Source organism: Vipera berus (assembly GCF_964194415.1).
Source record: "Vipera berus genome assembly, chromosome: 6".
Taxonomy (NCBI): Eukaryota; Metazoa; Chordata; class Lepidosauria; order Squamata; family Viperidae; genus Vipera; species Vipera berus.
The window spans coordinates 92,113,842-92,129,592 of record NC_138208.1 but is presented as its reverse complement, the minus strand read 5'-3'; the positions used below and the strand labels follow the sequence as shown (position 1 = coordinate 92,129,592).

Sequence of the window (15,751 nt, the reverse complement as noted above, 5' to 3'; positions counted from 1 at the left end):
GTGGGGTCATTAGGACTCGCATTTCCCCTCCCAACTCTTTTTTTTCCTTCCCAGTGAAGGGCTGTGTTTTCCCTCTGCGCCTATTACCACATCCCAACCCGGAACTGTGGACGGCCTTAGGAAAACATGGAGCATCCAAATGGATTGAGGCTGTTCTGAAAAGCCGCTCCCCCCCCCACCAAGTGCTTTGTTTGCCACGGGTGGGATGAGTGGACTCAAAGGCTGGGCAAGGCTGGACGGGGGTCTCCTGGAGGCTCTTGGGCAGCCCAGCTGAATGCATCAAGGGGCTCCGTCTCTCTCCCCCTCTGTGATCTCCTGGGTGAGGGATAAAAGCTCTCACTCCTGCTCCCCCCCCAATTCCAGCACAAGGAAGGACCAGCCGAGCCGTTGCAATGACATTCTGCTGCTTTTATTTACGGATAATACAGGACGCAGCATAGGGCCCCGGCATGCGCGAAAATTACAGTGTTGGGAATCCGGGGGTGGGGTGGGGAAGCCGGACCCCTCCCCTTCATAGCCAAGATCCTCTTTCCCAGAGAAGCATGGAGGCTGCAGTGGGGGCCAGAGAACCAGCACAGGGAGGAGAAGGGTTTGGACAGAGGTGCCCCCACCCTTTTCAGTTGCTGTCCTGGATTTGGTCCCTTGTAGCTCCTTCCACCTGGGACCACCCCCTCACTCCCCAGGCCAGGGGGAGGGCAGCAAATCCTTCCTGGCTGCCCAACCCGTAGGCTCAGGAGGTTGGGTCCAGCTGCACCTGAGGCTGTGCCCAGGAGGGGAGGGCTGGTAGACCACCCAAGGCCCCCCACCTGCAAGCTGGAGAAGCCAAGAGGGGCATTCACCCCACCCGATTCTGCCCACCGTGGAGTCGGCCACAACCCCACCGCCGGGAGAGCTGTGATCTGCCGAGGCGCCACCTGCAGGCAGTCCGAAGCGCAAGGCGTTGGCCGCGGCCAAACCAGGGGCGAGAGAAGAGGTGGGCGTGCTGGTGGGCTTCAGCAGTGGCCACGGGCAGGGGGGCCGGAGCGGTCACTGGCCGCTGCTCTGGAAGTTGTCCTCAGTACAGCCGCTTCTCGTAACTGCAGGGGGGCAGAGGGGAAAGGAGGATCAGCCCCTCCATCCGGCAGCTGGGGGGGAGACCTCTCCCAAGGGGGGAGGGCAGCAGGAAGTGGAAGTGGCCCCGAGGAAAGCCCCATGGTGCCAAGCAAGCCCCCTTGCTAGCTCTCCTCCAAAGGGGCCTGCAGAGACCCCCAACCCTCACCAGGTAACGTGGGGAGGAGAGGGAGACAGCAAACCAGGCGGGGGAGCAAAAAAGGGTGGGGGGCAGCAGAGGTCGCTCGCAGGGGCAGTAGAAGGCAGGGAAAAGGGCTGCTGTGGGTCTTGGGCCCTCAGCCCACAAGAGAAAGACCAGGAGCCAGGAGCCCTCCCCAAAGAAGCCCCCAGGGATATCAGCCCCACCCCCATGGCCCACAAGGGGCACCAGGCATCAAAAGGGGCAGAGCTTGGGAGCCCACCCTGGCCAGGCAGCTTCGGGGTTGAGGGGGCATCAGGCCTGGGCAAGAGAGCAGCAACTTAGCTCCTTCCCCCCCCCCCCCCAGCCCAGAGATGGCCTCCCTGGCACTTCTGAAATCACACCCCTCCTCTGAAGAGGGCATTCCCCTGGCTCCCCCCCCCCCCGCAGGAGGTGCTCGTGGCAGAGACCAGGGTCGTGGGAAGGGGGGGCCCAGAGCAACCAGCCAAGCGAGGGGGGGAGCTGAGCAAGGCACCCAATCCACCGTCCTGGGGTGATGGGCAGAGGGCGCCACTGAGCCCCGTCCAGCACACTCAGAGTGGCTCGGAGTCAGTTACTTACATGGCAGAAACGTAAAGCTACAGGAAGGCAGTGGGGGGGGGAGGGAGAGAGAGAGAAAGGGACAAGGTCAACGTGTTCCCCTCATTCAAGACCCCCACCCCCACCACTGCCTCACCGTCACCACACCAGCCACGGAGCTGCTTGCTAGATGCCAGTCCTACCACGCACAGGGCCCACGGGAGCTGCAGCGCTGCCCAACTAGCAGAAGCCCCTCAGACTGCCCTGCAGCCCCCTCCCTTCTTTCCCCTGCCAGGGCAAGACCTCTTGGGACGCCCCCAACTCTTCCTGCACCAGGAACCGAAAACCAGCACAGAGCAAGAGAAAGCCTGTGCCAGGCCAGCTCTGTTCCTGGGGTGCCTCGAAGGGGGGGGGGCAAGTTCCCTGCAGAATTCCCACATGCACCTGGAGGGGCTCCAAAGCCCCCTCCCCACCTGGGAGGACAGCCTCGGAGCTGCTCATCACCAGTGGGCACCCAAAACAGTGTCGGCAACGGGCTAACGGGGGGATCTGGGCTAGGACAGCCAGGTTAGTGTCTGTTGGGGGGGGCTTGGCCAGTCCTCCTCTCTTTTTCTCTCCCCCCTTTTACTCATCTGCCATATCCCCCAACAAGGAACAGAAGAAGAGAAATCCCCCCCCCATTTCCTGCTCCTTCACCCACAAGGAGCCCCTAAGACAGGACTGCCCCACAGCACAGCTGTTTTGGGCTTCCTGGGCCCGAAAGATGCAGGGACTGGGGGGGGGGGTGTCAGCCAAGCAGAAGCAAGCTCGAGCACCGGGTGGGGTAATCTAACCGCTCCCCCAAAGGATGCAAAAGCTTTGGGGTTCTCCAGCCTTCTTCCTACGGAAAGCAGAAAAAGGGGGAACAGAAAGGCTGTCCATCAGGCCACAGGAAACGCTGCTGGTTGGGGGGACACCCCCCAAAAGCCTCCTTTTACAAATAGCAACTGTTCTCCTCGAACAGTTCCCTTGCTGAGGAAGCAGGACCAGGGCCAGCCCAGCAGAACCCTCCCTGTGAACCCCAATGTATCTGCCCCACTGGGGCCTGCACAACCCCGTCACTGGCTGCGGCTGGCTGGGTGGCTGCTAGCAATTCCACCTCCAAATGCCCCCCCCCAAAGCTTGAGCCTGGGGGCACCACCAAGTTCCTTTGGCCACCAGTTGTCACAGCGAGCAGCGTAGACCTTCTGCAAGATGAGCTCCCCCCCCACCCCCCAGGAGAAAAGAAGCTTCAGGGCAGAAGCTCCTTGTCGGACCTGATGGGCTTCGGGGTCCACGTCCTTCACGGCATGGATATGTAGTGCCCATGAGGAAAAAAGGCCACAGGACAAAGTTCCCTAGATTTTTGCTCCGCCGTTAGGGAGAAAAACTTCACCCAAAGCATCCTAAGTTCTCCGGGAAAGCAAAGTAAGGACATAACACACAACACAGCAACTAGCAGTCGTGGCAGCCCTTGGACTTATATACCGCTTCACAATGCTTTACAGCCCTCTCTAAAGCGGTTCACAGAGTCAGCCTCTTGCCCCACCCCCAACCATCTGGGTCATCATTTTACCGACCTCAGAAGGACGGAAAGCTGGGTCAGCCTTGAGCCGGTCAGGATCGAACCCCTGGCAGTGGGAAGGCAGAGTCAGCCTGCAATGCCGCACTCTAACCACTGCACCACCACAGCTCAACACTGGCAGGCTTGGACACACTGTGCCGGTGTTTAACTTCTTCAGTCTGCACCCTTCCGAGCACAGCTCTCCCTCTGGTGGGGGTGAGAGGACCCCTCCCACCGTGGGTCTCCCCCCCTACAAGCTCTGCAGGCGTTCACCCTTGGGGCTCTGGAGCCCACCGAAGAGCCCCTGCTCAGCCCCGGCTCTTCCCAAAAAGGGCGGGCAAAGGGAGGAGGGGCCGTTGTCTGGAATGAACTCCTCAGACACTGGGGAAGACTGGAGAAGCCAAAGAGTGGGCACAAAGGCAGGGCAAGTGCTCCAAACAAGGCCCGGAGGAGGGGGAGGAGGAGGAGGGGGGAGGGGGGAGGGGGAGGGGGGGGAGGAGGAAAAAAGAGCAGGCTTCTTCTCGCTTGTGCCAGGCGTGCAAGTGCCCCAGTACCTGCCCTTCAACAGCCCTTTCATCTTTTGAAAGAGACCCCTCCCGCTGGATCTTTTCTCAATCGGGCCCAAGGAGGGAGGGGGCATCTCTCTTTCCTTGGACTGTGGCACAGCTGTATCGGCTCAGGCCAAGCACCCCCCCAACCAAAGCAATGGTGCTCAAGCAGACCCACAATCCCTCTGCCACACAACCACGCCGAAGCAGCAGACGCCCACACAGGCTGCCTGCCCCTCAGCTCAGCACTCCCCTGGCTAAGAGCAGCGGGGTAGGAAATGGGGAGGGCGCCCCTTGCAGGCTCCACTTGGGACAAATGCCAAGTGACCCAGGAAGGCAGCAACTCTGGGCACTGGGCGAGGCAAGGTGGCAGCGGGCACCATTGCTTTCAGCACCTCCTGTTGCGCACACCATTCGCCCCTGGTCTGGAGACTGGCGAATGAGTAGGGTGCACAATGCACCCCAGTGCAGTGTGGGAAATCTAGTGCAGGCGCCAAGAGGCACCAACTGGCAGCAGGTGGTCTGGGTGAAACATTTTGGGTGGGGGAGAGGACAGCCTTGGGGGCTACTGGGGGGGAGGGAGAGGGAGGGAAAGGTGGGGGAAGCCGAAGGGCAGGGCAGGGCGACCCATTGCACAGGATGCTCCTGGCACCCAGAGGGAGGGATGGAGGGAGGCGGGATTAGAAGATTGGCACACTTGCCACAAACCCTGTGGGGGGAGGCAAGGAGCCCCACCCCTGAAGGCCGCTTCCACATCCAGCAGGATATTTGGGCTTTCTGTGGAGACAAGCTACCCCCTTGCCGAACGGCTCTGCCAATCTGCCAAGCCACAGTGCATTTGTTCCAGGTGCAGCACAACACACGTTGGTTCTGCACACCGCACACCACCTTGTGACTCCACCCCTGCCTCAAAAGCAGCTGCCTTGTTTGCTTGGCAGAGTCCTCCATGCCCCCCCCCCCGCCCCCAGCACTGGAGCCACAAGGGGGCCTGAAGCTGGAGCAGGCAGCCCCCCCTTGGCTGCACTTGTCCTCCAGCAGCTGATTGGGGGGGCTCCCCAAGGGCAAAGGAGGGAGGAGGGCACTGCCCAGCAGGGGGGCCGCCCTCGTGTTCCCTCCCTCACCTGGGCCTGCTTGGTTTCAGCAGGGGGGGCGAAGGGGCAGGGGGTGGACAGCTCCTTGGAAGCAGGAGGGGAGGGGGCTTCAGGGCAGCAGCTGCAAACAAGCAGAGATACTTACGAGTGGAGGCCATGGACCCCCCCCTCAATTTGGGCCGACATCGTCCTCTTCTCAAACTTTAGTTCCCCTGAATACATCATGGAGCTGGCAAGAGGAAAGGGAGGGGGGTTAGGGGTCTTCCTTCTCCCCTAAGCCCACCAGGAGCACCGGGCCTAGTGCAGATGGTGGCAGGGGGAAACTTGAGGGGCCTGAGGGGGGCCGCAGCCGGCTCAACCTTTCTAGGTACCTTGGAGAGAGAGAGAGAGAGAGAGAAATGGGGAGGGGAAATCAATGGAGCCCGGTCTAAGAGGGATCCCCAGCTAAGGACTTGAACCCAGGCCTTTGGCAGCATGGGGGGGGGAGTTCAGACTTCAGGGTGAGGAAGACAGCTGGCCAAAGGAAGGCGGGGGGGGGGGCTAAGAGAGGGAGAGGCCGTCCAGGGCTTTCCTGGCACAACCTTCCCAGGCCGAGGGGCTTTTGCGCGGAGGGGGCGTCCTCGGAGCCACCCGGGGCTTGAGGGACGCGGTTCGGATTCTCCTCGCAGTTCCACTGAGGACGCTGCTGTGCCCCCCCAGGCCTCCTGCTCTGGGAGGCCCCCCCCTGGCTCCCTGGGGGCCCTGTGGCCCCTCACGCCTTCCCTTCCTCCCCTCCCCTCCTGCTGCCCAAATCGGCCCTCTCAGCCCCTCCCCCAAAGCCTGGCCGGCCAAGCACACGGTGGGACTCACCGCAGAACGGAGAGGCTCCTGGCGCCAATGTCCTGGCAGCCGTGCTGGATGCCAGCAATCAGGTAGGGCACAAACTTGTGGATGGAGCCTTTGTCCTGGATGGAGCCGGACACGCCCTGCGCCACCTTCACCTTGTCCCCCTCGCTGCAAGGGGAGGGAGACGCTGGAGGGTAGCCCCTCTAGCCCCCCCAGCTCAAAAGCAGGGGGGGCCGAGTCCCCCGCCCTGAACCGTGACCTCGCTTGCTTGCCTCTCGGCGGCCGGGGTCACCAGGCCCCCGGCAGAAGAGCTGCCCGACCTGACCAGGGCCTCTCCCCCTTTGCAGGGGCTCCGGGCGGCAGCCCCTCCCTCTCCCTCCGGAGGCCCTGGGGCCCCGCCTGCCCTCCGGCCCCAGGCCCAGCTGGCCAGGGAGATCCAGCTGCTTTCTCCTCCAGGGGGGCCTTCCCCACCTCCCCCCCTCACCTGAAGTAGCGTTTCTGGCTGCTGCGGTTCTTCTCCATGGCGTCCAGAGAGCCCATCCCCCGGTACTTCTTCAGCCGCACCCCGTCGGAGAAGAAATACTCCCCCGGGGCCTCCGTGGTGGCCGCCAACAAGGAGCCCATCATGACTGGGGGGAGAAGGGAGGGCCAGGTAGGGCTGGAGGCCGTACCCAGGGGTGGGGGCAGTCCTCCCTCAGGCCAGGCCAGCCACCCCTGGTCAGTCAGCCTCAAGGGAGCCCCCCCCGCAGCAGCACTGAGGAGGGGGGGTTGGGGGGCCCTTCAGGTGGGGCAGTTAATCGGCAGCTCAAGGGGCAAGAGCGCCTGAAATCCAAATGACGTTTTTAAGCAACTAAAATTCAGTGAGTTTGTTCAAAAGAGTCGCGCTTTCCAGTGGCACATGTGTATGCACTGCCTATTTGCAGAACGTGAGAAAAAATGCATTGCGCATGTAAGCATTACGGTAGCAGTTCATTTGCCACTGGTCTCCCTGTCACGGACCGAGAGGGCTCAGGTCTTTTTACCCCCCCGCCCAAGGCAAGCCCCCTCACCTGTGGAGGCCCCCAGCGAGAGCGCCTTGACCACGTGGCCCACCGTCTGGATCCCACCATCTGCGATCACGGGTACCCCAAATCGGCGGGCATACTCTGCCACTTTGTACACCGCGGTACCCTGAGGCCGGCCGCACGCCATCACTGAGGGAGGGAGAGTCATAGGCAGGAAGGGCCCACCGAGGGTCCGGCCTGGCCCTCGGCCGCCCCGGCAGCTCCGGAGAGCCAGGGGCTGCAGCCAGGCACGCGCAGGCAGCTCTGATCAGAGACCCAGGAGGAAAAAAGGGCGATTGCGTTGCAGTCTCTGGGCATGGGAGCGCCAGCCTCCGGAGCTCCTGGGACCCTGTGGCAGGTGCCCAGTGCCAGAGTGGCCCGGGGACGCTGGCTTTCCGAGCGGTTCACTCCGCCCCCCAACTCCGCTGACCGGCAGCCCCCCCCCCACTTGGGAGACTGGGGGCTGTTTTGTGGCTGGACAAAAGGCTGATCCCAGAGGGGCCTCCTCCAGGATCCCGGGAGCACACAAGGAATTCAGAAGCTGCTTTTTCCGAGGTGGGGGGGGTGCCCACACTTGGGGGTCCCGCCCCAGACTCACCTTCCTGCGTGATGCAGATCGAGCCACAGCCCATGCCCACCCGCAAGGCGTCCACGCCAGCGTCGATGAGGTTCTTGGCCTGGGCGGCTGTCACCACTGCACACCCCGTAGGGCAGAAAGCAGAAGGGCCCGTAAGACCCCCGAGCTGCAAAAGACCCCTCCCGGGCCCTCGGTCCACACTAAGGCACTCTCCTGGCACGGAGGACGGATTGCCGTCCACCCCCCACCCCCACTTGCAGCCGGCCGGCCTGTCTCTGGCAAAATAAAGCCAGGAAATGTAAATAAGTCACCGAGTCTACAGAGCCAAGAAGCTACGAGGAGCCACTTCCAGAAACAGCTATGCACAAAAGCGATTCTGTTTATACTGAAATCAAAGCCTGTGTTTCTGCGCCTCCTTCTTGCACCGAAGACACACAGCGGCCTCTGGCGCACAGGAGGGCACTCGGGGTCTGTCCACCCCACCCGCACGGCCGGCGGTCCAGCCATCCATCCATTCGTTTTTTAGTCACAGACAGAAAAAAACCCGATACGAAGTTGTTTTCCTCCGACTGTGAGAATTTCCATGGGAAATGCAGTTCTGGGACGAAACTTTAATTCTGCCAGCGTCTCCCAAATATATTTGCTTATAAGCCCATCAGGGAATAAGCTGACCGGGGAAGTTTTAGCCAAAATACCATGAATAATACCAAAATGTCATTTTTCACAGTACTTTGATTAAAAATCTGAGGGCTGGTTTATCTGCTGATTGGGTTATACACACAGGTCCTTGACTTACAACAGTTTAATGACAGTTCAAAGTTACGGCACTGAAAAATGCGACCTATGACCCTTCTCCAGTTGCGACTGCTGCAGCCCTCCCCGGGGTCACAAGGTCAAAATCCAGAGCCTTGGCATCGGGTCGGCGGCGTGGGGGGAGGGGCACAATCCCCTTTTGCCACCTTCTGGTGAGCAAAGTTGATGGGGAAGCCAGATTCACTTAACAGCCGTGTCACTAATTTAACAATTGTTGTGATTCGCTTAACAACTGTAGCAACAAAACACTCCCATAGGTCCTTTGGGTAAGCCAGACCCAATTTGGGGGCTGCATTTTGGTACCTAAAATTCTTGGCTTACCTGCAAGTATGCACGGTCGCATTTTTTAAGACGTCCCTTGTAATTCTGCACCTAATTGCAGGTGCCAGAAATGTGGGATGCGCAGAGCGATGAGCCCCTCCCCCCAACCAGTCACTGGGTCCCGTTTGCCCCCTGGCAACCCGGCTGGGTCAGTCAGCTGGAAATGTTTGTGTGTGTGTGTGTGTGTGTGTGCGCACGCGCGCTGCAACTGGAACCTGCAGGACCCCCTCAGCTGGGGAAGCAACCACGAAGCAAAGGAGGGGGGCCAAAGGAGGACCCCAAAGGCCAGTGTCCCCCCCAGGTGCTCACCATTGCCCCCGACAACCTGCAGCTCCGGACATTTGTGCTTGATATAGTGGACCATATTGATCTGGTAGACGGAGTTTCCCTGAGAGGAGTCCTGGGGGGGTGGGGGGGGGAGGAAAAGAAAGGGAGGGACCATTAGGCACCCAAATAGCCCCACAGGTGCCCCATGGCACACAAGGCAAGCAGCGCCGCCTGACCACACCTACCCACAAAGGACGTTAAGGGGCAGGAGGCACCAGCCCTTCGGGTGCCAGGCCAAGGGGGCAGCGAGCAATGCCAAGCGTAGCCTTGAGAAACAGACCAGGATCCCAGCCGCACAGCTCGGGGGGGGGGGGGTGAGCTGTGGGAGGGGCTTGCTTTTCCTCTACCTGAGCAGCAGAAGGGAAGCATGGAACCCGGGGGCATTTCACGGGTGGGCCATGGGCTCGGTCTCCACTCCCAGGGCTCCTGGTGGCGCTCGGGGGACCTTTCAGCTGGGGAGGGGGCTAGCGGTGGGACACAAGGCCTTCCGGGGGCTACCTTTGGGAGGGGGAGGTCAGTGGGCAGACTCTGCTCCTTCTAAACGGCCCTTTGGCTTCCCTGTTGGGGGCGGGCACCCTCCAAATTGCCCCGGGAAGCCCCCCAGCCTTTCCCCCTCTGAGCCGGCTCCGCACCTACCAGCACCACCAGGTCCACTCCGGCCTGCACCAGCAGGTCCAGCCGGTACTTGTCGTCCTCCCGGGTGCCGATGGCCGCCCCACACAACAGCTGCTTGCGTGGGTCCTTGGAGGCCAGTGGGTAGTCCCGGTTCTTCTTCAGGTCGGTGCGGGCAATGATGGCCACCAGCTCGTCCACCTCGTTCACGATGGGCAGCTTGCCTGAAGAGCAGGAAGGCCGGCCAGTCGCTCGCTCGGGCCACGGCTGGGAAGGGAGCCTCTCCGCAGTGGGCCCTCCCTCCCTAGGGCACTGGAAGACCCCCCCCACCCCCACCCCGTCTGAGGGCGGGAGCCCCAGAAGCCTCCCAGCCCCTCCCACCTTTCTTGCTGCGCTGCAGGATCTCGTTGGCCTCCTTCAAGGTGACGCCTGCGGGGGCCACCACCAGGTCGCTGCGCTGGGTCATGACCTGGGGGAGGGAAAGTGGGGCCAGGTTCAGCCAGCAGCCGGATGCCAGCTGCTGCCTTAGCCGAGGGGTGAACCAGGCCCCCCAACTGGTTTGCCTTTCCGGGATGAGGGGAACAGCAACGGGGCTCCTAAACGGGGCTCAACAGGGGCCCCGATCCAGCCAGGCAAGGGCCCCAAAGGAGGGGCTGGCTCTTGCTAGGGGCCCCACCCTGCAGGAGGACTCCTGACCCCCCCGAGGGTCGCTGCATCACCTCACTGAGAGGGATGTTGTAGTCCTTCTCGGAGAGGAAGTCGATGTCCCTGGAGGTCACGATCCCCACCAGCTGGCTTTCCATCTTGCCCGTCTCCGTGATGGGGATGCCTGAGAAGCCGTGCCGCATCTTGGCCTCCAAGACGTCCCCCACGGTGTGGCTGGGGCTCAGGACCACCGGGTCGGTGATGAAGCCTTGCTCAAACTTCTGTGGCCCAAGAGAGAGAGGAGGCCTGGCAGGCAAGTCTGGGGAGGGGGCTTCCACTGCTGGGCCAGCCCCAGAGCATCCAGACGGCCCCTCCTGCCGGCGTCTCTAGGCCGGCTCCACCCCCAGCCCAGCCAACACTCACTTTCACTTTGCGGACCTCGTTGGCCTGGAATTCTGGGGTACAGTTGTGGTGGATGATCCCGATGCCCCCCATCAGCTGCAGGGGGAGAGAGGGGGAGCCCTGAAGCCCCAGGGCTGGGGGGGGGCTGCCCAGGCAGCTGTGGCTTCTGCCCTCTGGCCCCGGAGCAGAAGCGCCCCGCTTTGGCATCCCCTGTGGAAAGGGGTTCTGAGGGGAGCTCCTCCCCTGGGCATCCTTAGACCCACACCGGGCTCAGCCCTGGAAGAGGCTCACCGCCATGGCGATGGCCATGTCTGACTCCGTGACGGTGTCCATGGGGGAGGAGATAAGGGGGGTCTTCAGGGTGATTTTCCGGGTCAGAGCAGAGGTCAGGTCCTACAAGGGGGGAGGGGAAGGGTCAGTTTGGTCTTCTGCCCGCCAGCTGCCCCTCCCCGTCCTCTCCCAGGCCAAGCTGGAAGGCGACCCTCCCCCCCTCCAGCCTTGCCGAGGAGACAGGGCTGATGCTGAGGGAGGAGGATCTGAAACGGGGTGGGGAGGGGGCGACCTGGGCCTTTCGTAGCTAAGCCCACCTCACTGGCCTGGAATACGACGAGCGATCTGCCCCTCGGACACAGATGGCCAAGCAAAGCCTGTTTCTGCCACAGGAGCCACGTTGGAGCTCTCGGCACAAGGGAGCTGAATGGGACAGCTGTGCCCCCCCTTTGATGGGGCTCCCCAGACGCCCCCCGGGAAGCCTCGGCCCCTACCAGACTCACCACTTCATCCGCCGTGAAGTCGATGAAGCCAGGAAGGATCAGGAAGTCACTGCAGAGAGAGGCACAGACATCACCCGATGCCCGATGCCAGGGGAAGCAGGAGGCGGACCAGTCCTGGCCTGGCACCACACGCAGCCCGCAGCTGATACGGCTGCCCATCTGGTAAAAGGCAACTGTGGGCAGCTCCACAGCCAAGAAACCCTGCACCGGAGCCCTCCTCTCTCATCCATCAATCCAGGGCATGTCACACCCCAACCCCTCCCCACTTAAGCCCACTAACGGGCACCGGCCACGAAGGAAGAGAACCACTGCCAGGAGCCTCCAGCTGCCCAGCCCTGAAGCCAGCCAGAGCGACGCGGGAGGTCGCCAGGAGGGCCGGGACAGCCACCCCGCCTCCGTCGCCAGCCCTCCAAAATTCACCACATCCCCACGTCACCTGGCCAGGATCCAGCCAGAAACTGGTGGGCAGCAGAGGAGGAGGAGGCTGCAAGGCTGTTGGTCAGCCAAAGTACCTTTTCAGATCAGAGACATCACCAACATTGTCCAGTGTGTGTGTGTGTGTGTGTGTGTTCAGTTGCCCTCCTCTATAGCACAAAGAAGCACCAGTGCAGTTTACAACACTGGAAAGGGTTGGGGGCCTGTTTAAGCTGATCCCCCCATGATCCAGCCTGTGCTTTGAACCAGGCCATTGCCTTGAGCTGGTTTCTGCTTCCCATGGTGTTTAGCAAGCACAAATGTTTCCTATTCGCTGGGTAGAGTTCAAGGCAGTGTCAACTTTGTACTGTGAACTGGGGACACCCCGAAAGGGCTTTGAACTTTTATCTAACATTTCAACTTTCATACAACAGAGTTTATACACATGAGAGGATGCCAGCAAGGCAAAACAAATTGTAAATCCTCAACTAGATCAAAATTGCCATCAGGAAACAAAGTGGATCCAAGCCGTTCTTTCAAACCCCAGAGGAAGCTTTCCCAAAGGCCGCCCACCCCATTTCGAGACCCCTGCATCATCGCCCCTTCTTCCTTTGGCCGCATGCTCAGCTTTAAGGCAGAAAAGGCCCCCGCCTTCTCCCTGGGCAGCCCGTGCACTCAGTGATGGGCACACGACCTTGGTGCAGGGACCAAGGGGCTGCTCCCCTATCCCTGCACAGACCCCCACTCTGAGCAGCCTGGCTCCACCCTGCCCACAGGCCCCAGCAGAGCCTTCGCAACAGCAGCTGACCTGTGGGGACACATCGTCTCCTTGAAACAGTGAATCAAAGGCATTTAAGTGACATGATCCGCGAGGCCGGGCAGGTGCCCAAACGATGCGCAAATGAGTACCAATTTAATTTGGGACAGAGGCTAACAAAGATCAGGCCCTCCTTCTCACATGCCTGGGACTCAGGATGACTGCCCCCCCCACACATACAGACACCCAGTCTGGTGTCTCACCAGCCACCATCCCCAGGCCTCAAAGAGGAGGCTCTGGGCATGTCACCTGCCAGCTTTGAAAACCAGTGTTTTGTTTAAAACACCGGTGCCCAGCCTGTCCCCTAAAGCAGGGCTCTGCAACCTTGACAAGTTTAAGACTTGTGGACTTCAGCTCCCAGAATTCCTCAGCCAACTTGTCCAGGTCGCAGAGCTTTGCTCTAAAGGATTCTGGGCAAGGCTCAGCAGTCAAACATTAACAGAACCCACCACTGGAAAGACAGATTAAACACTGGGGCTGTTTGAACCTGCCGTTCAGGGGGCCCGGAGGAGGCCCTTTGTCGGTGCTGTGGGGAGGACTCAGCTACGCAAGCCGCCTCGTGCAGAAGCAGCCTGGCTCTCATCGGAGATATCTTAACGCTTTCCCCGAAGAGACAATGAAACATAAGTAAAAGAGCGGGAAGAGGGCACGTAGCCCCAGCCAGGTTCAGGAATGCAAGAGAGACCCCTGCCCCTAACTCCGAGGAAGGGGGCACCCCACTTCTCTGGCACCTGGCCCCAACTGCTCTTGCGGTTCAGAAGGAGCTAATTTTAACCGTTGGTTTTCTCTGACAGAAACAAGAAATGAAAAAAATGTCCACTTTATTATGAGCCTGAAAGTGAAACCAGAGTTTTCACAGGGGAAAACGGGCAGAGTGGAGCAGCAGAGACTCAGCAAAATCAGCACACGTTAGAAATGTCTGGTTGTTGAAAGTGCCACAAGGGACTCCTTTGCTCGCCCCCCATGCATCTCACAGGTGGAGAAATCCTCCCGGAGGTCCTTCTCTTTTTCCGAAACCAGGGCCAGGAACAGAAGGCCTCCCCCTCCCTCAAAGTCTGCACAACAATCTGCAAAGCTAACAGGATGCTCAGCCTGCCCCCCCCCCGTCCTGCCTCGCTTCTCCCTGCTTTGCTATTTTTGTGGGGGACCCCGCAGCAGCCCCCCCCCCGCATTGGGACAGGCAGTGCTGGGCTTTTGCTGGGCCAAAGGAGGCGCCGTCTGCTTCTACCCCTGTTGCCTGCTGAGTCCCTGCAGTGCCTCTTAGTAGGAAGGCAAGCCAGGCTGAGACCTGCCCCGATCCGGGGCCCAGGCCCCATTGGGCATGAAGGGGCTGCTAAGGTGGTTGAGAAGCCCCTCCCCATCCTGGGGTTTCCCATCCTCAGAGCAGAGACCTTTTAAAAGGCATGAAAGCCCCCAGCCCAGGGGCAGGAGGCTAAGGCCTGTCCCCACAGGCAGCCCCAGGTGTGCAGTGGGGCCAGGCCCAGTTGCACCAGCACACCTTTGGACTGAATGGAAGCAGCACTATGGGGGCACGTAGCAGCCCCTCCGAGTAAATACGCCTGGAGCCTTAAGACTTCCAAGATGGGGGGGGGGGGGAGACTGGCCCTCTTGATGGCATTGCACCCTCCTGCAGAAGAACACCCTCGGGGGCAGGAGGGCCGGGCCCTGCTGCCAACCAGGCTCCAGGCACCCCTGCCTCCGCCCAGGGCCAGGGCCACGGGATGCTGCAGAGGCGGGAGGGCTTGGCTCCCTCCGCCAGCCTCTCCTGTCCACGGTTTGCAGGCCAGATCTGGCTCGCAACGGTTTCTGCCCAGGGCCCGCTTCTCAGTCAAAGGGCTGGGCAGAGCCCCCTCTCAGCTGCTGCGTGGATGGGCTTCGGCCCAGACACAGGCCTCCCGCGACGGCTTAGCTGGAGGTCGGGGGGGGGGTCGGGGGCGCCATCAGCTGAGCAAAGGGGGGCCCAGGGCAGCAAAGGGCTCGCTCTCCCCTCCTCCCGGCCGCCACGGACAGGGGAGGCGGGCGGCCCTTCCGCGCGCTGCCTCCGCGTCGCCAAGCCCGCAGCGCCCGGCCGGCCCCCGAGCACCGGGCCGGGCGCGGACCTTCCCGGGCCGGGCAGAGATGCGCCCCGCTCCGCAGAGCCACGTGCGCCGCCGCTTCCTCCCGGCCGGGCGCCGCCCCTCCGCCCTGCCTCCCCGGACGCCCCTCCGCCGGGCGCCGCTTACTTGTAGGTGAGCCCGTCCGCCACGGCGAAGAGCTGCTGCGCCGTCAGCCCATCCTCGGGGACGTAGCCGGTGCCGCCGCTGATCAGGTAATCGGCCATGCTGCGCAGGGAGGGAGGGAGGGAGGGAGGGAGGGGCTGTCAGCCTGCGCCCGCCCGGGACCCCCGCCCCGGCCCCGGCCCCAGCCCCAGCCCCAGCCCCGGCCCCAGCCCCAGCCCCAGCCCCAGCCCCAGCCCCAGCCCCAGCCCCAGCCCCAGCCCCAGCCCCAGCCCCGGCCGGGCGGCTCCCGGGCGCTCCGCTGGAGGGATGCGCCGCTGCCCCCGCCGCCCCCGGAGGAGCCCCCGCCCCGCCCCGCCCGGCTCACCCGCCCGCCCGCCCGGGCTGCGGTCCCGCGCGGCGCCCCCGGAAGACGGGCCGTGCGAAGGCTGCCCGCTGGCCCGCGCGCCCCGCCGCCTCCCGCGCGCATCGCCCGGCTGAGTTCCTGGCTGCGCGTCACCGTCCCGGCGTCCCTTGCAGCGCCCGCCCCCGCCCCACCTGAGCCCGGGCGGGCGGGCGGGGCTTCGGAGGGGGCCGGCGCGCGCCCCCCGCCCGCTTCGCGCCAGGCGCTTCCTTCGGCCGGGCTCGCGGGGGGGGGGCTGGCTCCGGACCGGGGCCTCCTTCAGCGGACTCCGGATCAGCGGGGCGAAGGCAGCCCCCCCCCGTTGGGATTTCCCTGGCCGGGCGGGCCCACCCGGGTCGGGACTGGGGCTTCCCACCCCTGGCCTAGTGGCTGTGCTTTGCCCGAGCAGCCCAGCCCAACCTCGGTCCGGCTGAGGGACAGGGGGCCTGGCCCCAGGGAGCAGGAGAGGGGGGGCAGGGTCAGCCTGGCATTTGGTGCGAACCAGCTCCCCCTCGGGGTTCATGGCGCGGAGCCCAGCGGACCTTCCCCCCTTCCT

The 15,751-nt window shown here is 62.6% G+C and overlaps 1 protein-coding gene across 8 annotated transcripts; it reads right to left on the bottom strand.

The window, feature by feature from the left end:
* Positions 1-393: 393 nt before the first annotated feature.
* IMPDH1 (inosine monophosphate dehydrogenase 1) lies at positions 394-15,278 on the bottom strand. 8 transcript variants are annotated; one of them, XM_081331282.1, is made up of 15 exons: positions 15,181-15,278; positions 14,820-14,918; positions 11,367-11,415; positions 10,885-10,986; positions 10,615-10,689; positions 10,266-10,472; positions 9,928-10,015; positions 9,571-9,770; positions 8,918-9,007; positions 7,495-7,600; positions 6,903-7,160; positions 6,338-6,482; positions 5,878-6,021; positions 5,174-5,257; positions 394-1,076 (listed from the first exon to the last, which is right to left on the bottom strand). In XM_081331282.1, exons 2-15 carry the CDS (start codon positions 14,915-14,917, stop codon positions 1,055-1,057), a joined length of 1,668 nt encoding a protein of 555 aa, XP_081187408.1. In that variant the 5' UTR covers position 14,918; positions 15,181-15,278; the 3' UTR covers positions 394-1,054. The 8 variants fall into 8 exon arrangements, with proteins under 8 accessions (XP_081187408.1, XP_081187409.1, XP_081187412.1 ...); XM_081331283.1 differs by lacking the exon at positions 15,181-15,278 and having other exon boundaries at positions 7,495-7,590; positions 8,917-9,007; positions 14,820-14,985; XM_081331286.1 differs by lacking the exon at positions 15,181-15,278 and having other exon boundaries at positions 6,903-7,046; positions 7,495-7,590; positions 8,917-9,007; positions 14,820-14,985.
* Positions 15,279-15,751: the final 473 nt, after the last annotated feature.

Bases quoted from the DNA above. Each gene is read 5' to 3' on its own strand.
- IMPDH1 (XM_081331280.1), bottom strand. From the start codon at position 11,525: ATGGGCAGCCGTATCAGCTGCGGGCTGCGTGTGGTGCCAGGCCAGGAC. The intron at 10,016-10,265 runs GTGATGCAGCGA...TCCCTCCCCCAG, and splicing joins ACAACATCCCTCTCAGTGAG to GTCATGACCCAGCGCAGCGA. The intron at 7,601-8,917 runs GGTGAGCACCTG...TTCTGCCCTACG, and splicing joins TGCAGGTTGTCGGGGGCAAT to GGGTGTGCAGTGGTGACAGC.